General features: G+C 50.3%; 2 protein-coding genes across 13 annotated transcripts in view; both read right to left on the bottom strand.

The window, feature by feature from the left end:
• Nucleotides 1-1,424: 1,424 nt before the first annotated feature.
• ucn3l (urocortin 3, like) lies at nt 1,425-3,127 on the bottom strand. Its single transcript, XM_061807335.1, has one exon. The coding sequence runs from the start codon at nt 3,125-3,127 to the stop codon at nt 2,639-2,641; it is 489 nt and encodes a 162-aa protein (XP_061663319.1). The 3' UTR covers nt 1,425-2,638.
• Nucleotides 3,128-4,502: 1,375 nt separating this feature from the next.
• The window catches only part of col7a1l (collagen type VII alpha 1-like), a 33,859-nt gene continuing 29,266 nt past the window's right edge, over nt 4,503-9,095 (bottom strand). For 10 of the 12 annotated variants that reach the window (XM_061807326.1, XM_061807317.1, XM_061807327.1 and 7 more), the window contains 17 exons: nt 9,046-9,081; nt 8,928-8,963; nt 8,791-8,847; nt 8,649-8,720; nt 8,514-8,585; nt 8,407-8,442; nt 8,239-8,319; nt 8,053-8,160; nt 7,259-7,321; nt 7,077-7,139; nt 6,844-6,960; nt 6,493-6,570; nt 6,369-6,422; nt 6,220-6,268; nt 5,725-5,865; nt 5,266-5,322; nt 4,800-5,020 (listed from right to left, as the gene is read on the bottom strand). In XM_061807326.1, coding sequence (XP_061663310.1) covers nt 4,800-5,020; nt 5,266-5,322; nt 5,725-5,865; nt 6,220-6,268; nt 6,369-6,422; nt 6,493-6,570; nt 6,844-6,960; nt 7,077-7,139; nt 7,259-7,321; nt 8,053-8,160; nt 8,239-8,319; nt 8,407-8,442; nt 8,514-8,585; nt 8,649-8,720; nt 8,791-8,847; nt 8,928-8,963; nt 9,046-9,081 — 1,341 coding nt within the window. Of the gene's footprint in view, nt 4,758-4,799; nt 5,021-5,265; nt 5,323-5,724; nt 5,866-6,219; nt 6,269-6,368; nt 6,423-6,492; nt 6,571-6,843; nt 6,961-7,076; nt 7,140-7,258; nt 7,322-8,052; nt 8,161-8,238; nt 8,320-8,406; nt 8,443-8,513; nt 8,586-8,648; nt 8,721-8,790; nt 8,848-8,927; nt 8,964-9,045; nt 9,082-9,095 lie in introns of those variants that run through there. The other 2 variants (XM_061807320.1, XM_061807319.1) reach the window with 2 other exon arrangements.

Here is a 9,095-nt window from a genome sequence, read left to right as displayed (position 1 = left end):
AGGGCTCGGAAGGGTGAACCGCAATATAGCAGGCGTCGACTGTACACTAACATCGCAGCAGACACTGTGATGTGTTAGGCATATCATGGTGTATTGGAATATTGTGCAGCCCAAGTATGCATGGGGGGGGGGGGGTTCTCTACTCACAACTCATGACATTGACCACTCCCACGAAAGCCATAACAGTGACAATGCAAGACCGGTGGTGCACCAAATATTTTGTCCATTTCAGACACTTCATTAGCAATGCATACGGGGCGGGGCAAAGTTGCCGACCACTTCATTAGGTACCTTCGGGAGAAGTACGTTGGCGAGCGCGAGTCCTCCCAAGGCGAGAACTGTTGAGCCTCGAACACGAACCGAGGACGTGCAGACATTCTCTCGGAAGTGGCCACCTTGCCGCCTTTTCGCTAAAATGGAAATCAGGCGTTCTTCAGAAAGTCCTCCCCCGACTCCCTTGTGGAAGTTCCCCGTACTTGTGTGTTGCTTTCACTCTTTTGTCCCGTTGAAAGTTAAAATCGGGAGACTTTGAGTCTTTTTGTATCAGTTTTGGGGAAGCTTGCTTTGGGTTTTTCCCCTTGTTTTGCACAGCATGTTTAAATCACATGGTCCAAGATGATTATTAAATATGAAGTCATTCATTTGTCTTTCATTTCTGTATTCATTTACATGTAACTTTTTGGGGTTTTTTTTGAATGAGAAGTGAGACCCGCAAAAGAAAGTGACTGACTTTTTTTTTTTTTTGGTTTTCCTGACAGGATGCAGGCGGTTTGAAGCGGACACGCGTCCGACAGACGCAAAGTGGCGGCACACGTGGACGGACGGGTCTGCGCGACGATGACAACGAGGACGACCTGCATTTGGGCAAGTGCGCTTCCTGTTTTCATGCAGAGGACGCCATGTTTTTTAGCTTGAGGAGGCGTGGGATGTCACTCTGCCGTTTCTCGGTGTGACCTTTGACCTCTGCTTCTCGTGCTGGACAACACTCACGCGCATTAAAAACATCATTCAGCGCTTTTGAACGTTTGCTTTGAAATGACATTGGCACGGCACAAATGTTTTTTTTGTAGGGGGGTAAAATATGGCCTTATTTTTCCAAGTTGGATCAAAATGTTTTTTTTTTTAAAGCTGTTAAAATAATTCTAGTTTCAATATAATTATGAAAAAAAGTTGCTATTATCTGAATTTTTTTTTGCAGCTCTGCTTTTTTAAAATTTTCTCCCCTGTGCTGACCCCTTTTGGGGGTAATCCTGAGGCGCACAGCACCGATAAATCTGACGATCACAAATAGGTCAACGTTCGGTTGGTTTCACGGTCTTCAGACGTTGAATTTGGTTTCAAATGACTTGGGATTTGAATCCCGCTTTGATCCCCATTTTAAAATCAATCTATTCATTTGACAACCCGCTTATCCTCACCAGGGTCACAAGAGTGCTGGCACTCGGAGCGAGTCACCGGGTGAGTTTCAACACCATCACTGAGTGGGAATCGAGCCCACGCTGCCCGCACTGAAGTCAGGCAAGGGTACCACTACACCATCAGCGACACTTTTGTTTTCCTGGCGTGTTACGTGAGTTAAAAATGTGATGATGTTTAATGTCGCAGCCAGCCTGAAATTCTTTTGGCGATGGTTTCAGCTTTCTTCAGTTGTTTTGAGGACTTTTGTTCCATTTTTTTTTTTTTTACACAAAGGAAAAAATACGGAATCCAACCTCCAAACGAGCCAAGGTGGAAATAGTCAAGTGGTCTACAGACTTGCCTTGTGTTTAGCTTGGCTTGGGTTCAATTCCCTCTTTAGCCTCCATTTTCTCTCCTTCAATGTTTGCATTTCTGCATCCATGTAGAGAAGTGAGGATCGAACCCGAGGCCCCCTGAACCCGAGGCAAAAATTCTACACCACTTGCCTCTTTTATATGAGTTTCTGTGCTCTTTATCAGTCCTATCTAATTGGTGCAATTTTTTTTTCCATCTTTCTCTTTCAATTTTTGTACTTTCTCCTGGATTTGTATTTGGATAGCAGATAGTGAGGTTCACCTGAACAAGAGGCACATTTGTAGTTGCGCTGATGTACCAGAAGGTGGCAGCATTGTATCATGTCTTGAGCTGGCCACTTTTCGGTTCAAAATTGGACGTAAAAAAAAAAAAAAAAAAAGTGCGCAGGAAGAGGCAGTAGTTTGTGGCATGTGCTTTATTTGGGCAAAATATTCGTTTCACGTATAAAAATAACATCTGATGAGTACATTCACGCATTCTCATGCAATTTACAGCGAGGCCGTCGTGCCTTTGGACTTTTGCCGCTCTGAAAAGGATGACGGGTGAGAGACACGATGCACGTCAAGCAATTCTTAAGTGGCAGTTCGGAAAAAAATAATCACAGGCATTTGGGCATAACTGGGGAAATCGGCTTCGTTGACGTCATTTTAAAAGATAATTGGCCATGTCCGGAAAGGCGGGTTTACTTTGAAGTCCCGATTGGTACGCGTACGCCGTGCGCGGGCTCTTCAATGAGGCGCCGGGCCGGAAGTCACCCCCCCACCCCCCTCCCCCCGACAGAAACACACTGCAAACGATGGAAAAACTCATAAAAGTTCCTTTTCAAAGACGAGACAAAAAAAAAAAAAAAAGCGCGCCCTCCGCGTCACTTCCTCCGGCCGATCTGGGCGAGCAAACGCGCGTTCTCGGCCGCTTTCTCTCGCTGCTTGCGGGCTTTGACCATTTCGAAGATGACGTTCATGATGTTGGTGGGCACATCCAGGGACAGCGTCACCCCGCTCCGCCGCTCGTCCTGGCCGGCCCCGCCGCCCCGGAGCTTGGCCCGGCTCTTCAGGAAGCGCGCCTTGGCCCCGGCGCCGTAAGTCCTTTTCTCCCGACTCGCGGCGGAGTCGGCGAGGTAGTCCGCGGGGGACTGCGGTAGGGAGCCCCAAGCGTCCTCCGGGGAGATCCCGCCGGGCGCCCGGCGCTCGCACAGGACGTCGGAGCGGCCGCGGGCCAGACGGAGGCACAGGTTGGAGGAGGGCGAGCACAGGACTGAGAGCAGCAGCAGGGTCTTCAGGGACGACAGCATCGCGTGGGGGGTAGTGAGGGGGGGTTTCTGTTGGGGGGGAGCACAAGTTGCAGGATACTTCATTAGGTACACTTGCAGTCTATGCAATTGCAACCATGACAAACGTTGCTAAAACTGGTATGATTTTGAAGCTTTTTTAAAAAAAAATCTAATTAAGTGTACCAAATAATAAATATTGACTTTGGGATGCAGTCTCAATTTCAGCGTCACATGTCAAAGCATCAAACGGTTGCAACTTACCGCAGTCGGAGCAAACAAACGGCAGCCGCAGGCTTTCCAAAATAAACTCTCCACAATCTCGACGGCGCGAGCGAGCCGCACTTTGTACCTTGGTTTCCCACCGCCTCCCATTTAGTAGCCGGCGTGACGTCGTCCACTTGACGCAATCGGCTGCCACGCCCCCCCCCCCAACCCCCCCTCAGAAACACCCACCGTCTTTGGTCCCCTCATTCAAGCTGCTTGAATTCAGCACCAGGGACAGCGCCATCACTCCACATCAGCTGCTTGCACAAATGTTGAATTTACAAGAAGAATTATTTTATTTTGAACATCAAAACAAGACTTCTGAATAGTACAAGGAAAAAAAAAACTTCCAAAGTACAGTTGAGTTATATTTAACTTTCTAGCTCAACACATTTAACCTTACAGAATTTTTTATTTATTTTTTTTTTTAAATCTTGGTGCCAGGGAACGATGTTGGAGTTAGTCGAGTTGCTTCACTTTGACAAAAGTTGTGCTTTGGCGGCATCTTTGAAGCCTTTTAAGGGGGATGTTGATTACTCACAAATTTGTGTGATTTGGCGGGGGGTCTACGCAACAGTTTATGCATGACTCAGCACGTCGTTCTTTTCAAGTTTCGAGGGCACGCGAAGCGCCTCAAGCCGAGGAGCCAACGGTTGACTCAACCCTATTTAAACGTATTAGCGGGTTTTTGGGGGTGTCGATCACGTCGGCGGAGAGGTAAACGAGCGCGGCGGTGTAGATAAACACGCCGAGGCGGCGCGACAGGCGTCCTCCCTCGCCAACTGGGCGGTCGGGGACAACTTACTCCTCTTCAACTTTAATGACGGGGACACTTTGCGGCTGTTTTCGGGCTACTCGTGACATCACAAACTCGTTACGGCTTTAGTCAGAAAGTGGAAAATGCGTGCGCAGTCGCTCCGCTCAAATAAGGCGGATTTTCGTTTCACGTGACGATGAATGTCCAACACTCGGCATCTTGACGTCAAGCCACGTGCGCTTTCCCCGCGTGCGGTCAGATCACGAAAGCGACCGTGGGTGCGTCACGACTGTGACCGTTTAGCGGAAAGACGCAAGTGAGGTGCCGCGGCAACTGGTTTTGTTTTGAAAGACTACCTAAAAAGGAATAATATTCAATGTATTTTTCAGGTTCTGTTTTGTAAAGTGCTTTTTAAGTTAAGTTGGAAGATGAAATTGGATGTAAAACAACAGAAAGCCTGAAGAGTGACGCATCTCCTCTCCTTAGCGTGACGAGCGAATCAGAATCAAAGCGGGCGGGGGCCCACGTCATAAGCCCCCACCGACCCCCACTCCGCCCATCAGGAACGCGGGATGCTGAACACAAAAGGAACACGTGATACGCATATAATATTCATCAAATGGACAGTATATAAATAAGAATCCTGATATGTACGGTCCACAAAATTGCGTCATGTCCAGGCGCCGTCGTCATCTGTGAAAGCGCAATCGTGTTTTAATAAAAGTCAGCGGATTTTTAACATTTTCTTCCCCCCCACATCTTACCTTCTTGGCGGCGTCTCCCGGCCATCACGCAACGACTGCGGCACTCTCGCCGCGACGGGAAGCGGTTGCGGTTGCCGCCGCAGCCGCCGTACACGAAGGGACGGCACTCGCCCGCCGCGGCGTGGAAGTACCACAAGAGGGCGTAGTCGGAGCACCCGCCCTCCGACACGGGCTCCAGGCATGCCTCGGATCCTGGAGGGGCACAAAGCAAGTCGTTCACCAAATGTATGGAATGGTATTGCGTTACATTTCTGGGCGAAAATCTGTTCATTAAATATACAGTTGCTTTTGGAAATTAACTGCTTATTATTGGGTTACGTCAAACATTCATGGATTCTCTTTTATTGATCGATTTCAATCAAGTTATGACTCAGATGACGGCTTGGAAACAACAGTAAACAAGAAACGTAAGAAGAAGGGGGGCGGGGGAGACTCACCAGGGGAGCTCGTTCCAAAAACTCGTCTTTTTTCTCTCTGGAGCGTCTCCGCGGCATCTAAAACAAAAAGCAGGGAAGTTTTGCAGATTTCACATTATTTCTTCCAAAAATCACGCAAGCGGAACTCCCCGGAAAATGTTCTGAAACAATTTTACCATTTTAGCTCAGGACGCGGTGTCCAGAAACGCAACTCAACTCCTGACATGCACGAGTTGCGTAAGCGCAATTAAACGGGCAGCGTAATTAGAAGTAAAAGTTAATTTTGTTCAAGCGATGTGTCATTGAGCGGGGCAATGGCAGCCTTTTGATGGCAATAAATTGGGCTGCTGATTGATTGTGCGCCGCGGGGGGGGCGTTCGCTAATGAGCAGGCCTGAAATGTGCCACCGCTTCTTGCGTCACGTCGACCCTCGGCGTACTTTTTTTTCCCTCTTCTTCTGACAACAAGGCGCTCGCTCACCAGTGGCGTTCGGCGGGAACCCTCCCCGCGTCTTCGTCTTTTCTTCCGCGTCGCCGCCGTAGTAGTCTTCCTCGTCGATGTCAGCGGGCGCGGGCGGCCCGTCGGGATCCGCCGACCTCACCGTCAACTTGTACGCCACGCCTGCAGCCACACGCGCAAACGCCTTACAACGCAACACTTTTTATTTTGCTGCAGTTGAATTTTCGCCAGTGGATGCAGCACTTCATCACCCCGAGTCGCGCGTCCCCTTTAACTGTCCTGTGTGTGTGTGTTTATGTGCGCGTTGGAACGTCTACAATGGTGCTGCGGCGCGTGTGTTCCTCTGACAGAACACAACAGATGGGCGCGCACACACGGGTGCCGCGTCGCCGCCGCACGAGCTCGTGCGCGCGCATGCGCACAGCGCACACCCACGTGGGCGCGTTTTGGCTCCGCGGCAAATGAGACGGGAGTTCACCGTGTACTCGTGACACCATTACGTGCGTGCGCACTCACCGCACTTGTCGTTCACCTCCCGGGCGACGAGCTCCTTCACTTCATGAGCCTTCACACACAAGAACGTCATCGTTGTGCATTGTCGAGAGATGTGTGCGTATGACACGCACGTGTGGGTGGTGGTGATGGTGGAGGTGGGGGGCACATACCGAGAGGCCGGGCTCCCCCTTGTCGCCTTTGGCTCCTCCGATTCCCAACGCACCCTGCAGGGACACGCACGTGCAAATGCTCGTGTGTTTATGTGTGCGTCGACGAGTGGTGACGCGCACTCACAGTCTGGCCTCTGAGTCCGGGGGTCCCGGGCGCCCCTCGTTGACACGGCGGCGCTTTTCCTCTCCGGCCTCGCTCGCCCTTATTTGGAAGCACACGCAGGCTGAAGACGTCTCTTACCCAGCGTGACACGCCCAATTATGGCCATTGTGGCAATTTTTCTTCTTATTAGAGGAGTTCAGACACACCGTGGGCGTCCTCACTGTAGCTGGAAGCAGCTAATTGACGACTGTTGGACTACTTTTGACACCCAAACTTAACTTTTGTTATTAGATTCTTTTGACACAAGTATGTAAATACAATGATTAAGTGGTATTATGCAGAAAAACAAATGTTTTCATCCCCTTGTTGTACCTTGGCTCCTGGGTCGCCCCGGGATCCCGGGCCCCCAGGCGGTCCTCGGCCTCCATCCTTTCCAGCTCTTCCCGCTGACCCCTTGAATCCGGGGAAGCCTGGGAAACCGGCTGCACCCTACAGGCCAGAAAACGCTAACTTCGAACTTTCATTCTGATAATTTCCATGTTAACTTCTACTCCCCTAATTGCCGTATTAATGTTGCTGTCATCACATTTATGTAGCGTGCAAACCTTTTCCCCTTTTCCTCCCGAGTCACCGTCGATGCCGTTCACGCCGGAGTTGCCTTTGTCGCCCTGATGCAAAGTTTGTTTGTAAACATCCGTCACTTCAAGGGTTTGCTCAGATCTGGTGTTTTGCATTGTTTGTGAGCGCTCTGTTGAATGGATGCTGAGTTAAAAACGTCAATTCTCACTTTCCGTCCGGTGAGTCCGTTCAAGCCCGGTACGCCGAGGGCGCCGGGTGAGCCGCCGTCCCCCTGTTGAAAAGCCATTTGAAAAGTTCTCTCGGAGCACTGATGAGCCGAAGTAAAACCGAAAATATGTTCGTGAATAAGAGGGGCGGAGGACGAAGAGTGAAGCTCCAGGGAGAAGAGATAGCGAGGGTGGACGACTTCGAATACTCGGGGTCAACAACACAGAGCAATGGTGAGTGTGTGGTAAGGAAGTGAAGAAACGGGTCCAAGCGGCGTGGAACAGTTGGCGGAAGGTGTCTGGTGTTCTATGTGACAAGAGTATCCGCTAGTCTATAAAACAGTGGTGAGGCCGGCCATGATGTTCGTATTAGAGATGGTGGCACTGAAGAGACAACAGGAAGCAGAACTGGAGGTGGCAGAAATGAAGATGTTGAGGTTCTCGCTCGGAGTGAGCAGGTTGGATAGGATTAGAAATGAGCTCATCAGAGGGACAGCCAAAGTTGGATGTTTTGGAGACGAGGTTTGAGAGAGCAGACTTGGATGGTTTGGACATGTTCAGAGAGAGAGAAAGAGAGAGAGAGATAGTGAGTGTACTGGTAGAAGACCAAAAAAGAGCGAGACGAAGACCAAAGAAAAGGTTGATGGATGTTGTGAGGGAGGACATGAGGACAGTTGAGGTGAGAGAGGAAGATGCACTGGAAAAGATCACACGCTGTGGCAACCCCTAACGGGACAAGCCGAGAGGAAAAGAGGAAGAAGAGCAGCACTGATGAGTGGGGGACTCCACGACAAACCTTTTCGCCGTCGAGCCCGGGACTGCCAAAGCGTCCCGGAGTGCCCCGGAAGCCCTTCTCTCCCTTGGCTCCCTTCTCCCCCGGCGAGCCCGTCCCTCCCGAATCCCCCTGCAAGCGTCAAAACAACAAGATGCTAAACGGTCGAGATATGAAGAGACGATCGCAAGCACGTCGTCTCGCAGGTACCTGACTGCCCTTCTGGCCTTGCAGTCCCAGGTCTCCTTTGTCGCCCTTGGTGCCGTTCACCCCGTCACTTCCGGGATGACCCTTAAGAAAAAAAATGACATCATGCGCAGAGGCTGACATGTAATTTGGTTTGCGTTCAGTCGGTTTTCTTTTAAAAATTTTTTTTACCATGACTCCAAGGTCGCCCGGTTCGCCCGGATCTCCCTGGAGAAAGACAGTTTTACGATTTGAAATCACGTTCAAAACACCGTGACATCACGGGAGAGTCAACAAACCTTCTGACCGCCCGGTCCTCGAATGCCAAAGCGTCCCAAGGCGCCTTTGGTACCCGCATCACCCTTGACGCCCTGAAAAAAAAAAAAAAAAAACAACTCATTTTAGGGCGTAGGAGAACATCAGGTTCATCGTACCTTAACACCAGGTGGGCCGTCTTCGCCCTTCTCCCCTTTATCGCCTTCAAATCCGGGAGAGCCTCGCTCACCCTGAAACAAACCCAACAGAGAACATCTCAGCCATTTGTCCGGTGCTGGGAAACCGGTAGGGGGCGCTCACCGCGTCGCCTTTGGCGCCCTTAAATCCACGAGGCCCGTGAATTTGAAGGTCACTCCCCTGCAGAGAGGAATACAAACGGTATGCGTACAAAACGTTTGTTTGCCCGATAGCTGGCAAATGTCCAAAAAAAAAAATACCCGTTCTCCTCGGAGTCCTTGCAACCCACGTTCACCCTGGTGTTGTTACACACAGAAAATAATCATAAACAAACGTCACGATGATGCCAGTGAGAACATTGTATGTGTGAACCTTTACCTTTGCGCCTTTATAGCCACGTAAACCTTTGGAGCCCTAAAAACGACGGA

This window comes from Syngnathoides biaculeatus, chromosome 20, assembly GCF_019802595.1.
Source record: "Syngnathoides biaculeatus isolate LvHL_M chromosome 20, ASM1980259v1, whole genome shotgun sequence".
Classification (NCBI taxonomy): domain Eukaryota; kingdom Metazoa; phylum Chordata; class Actinopteri; order Syngnathiformes; family Syngnathidae; genus Syngnathoides; species Syngnathoides biaculeatus.
This window is presented reverse-complemented; position numbering and strand designations above follow the sequence as displayed.

Excerpts from the sequence above, each read along its gene's own strand:
- ucn3l (XM_061807335.1), bottom strand. The coding sequence starts at position 3,127 with ATGAAGTATCCTGCAACTTGTGCTCCCCCCCAACAGAAACCCCCCCTC.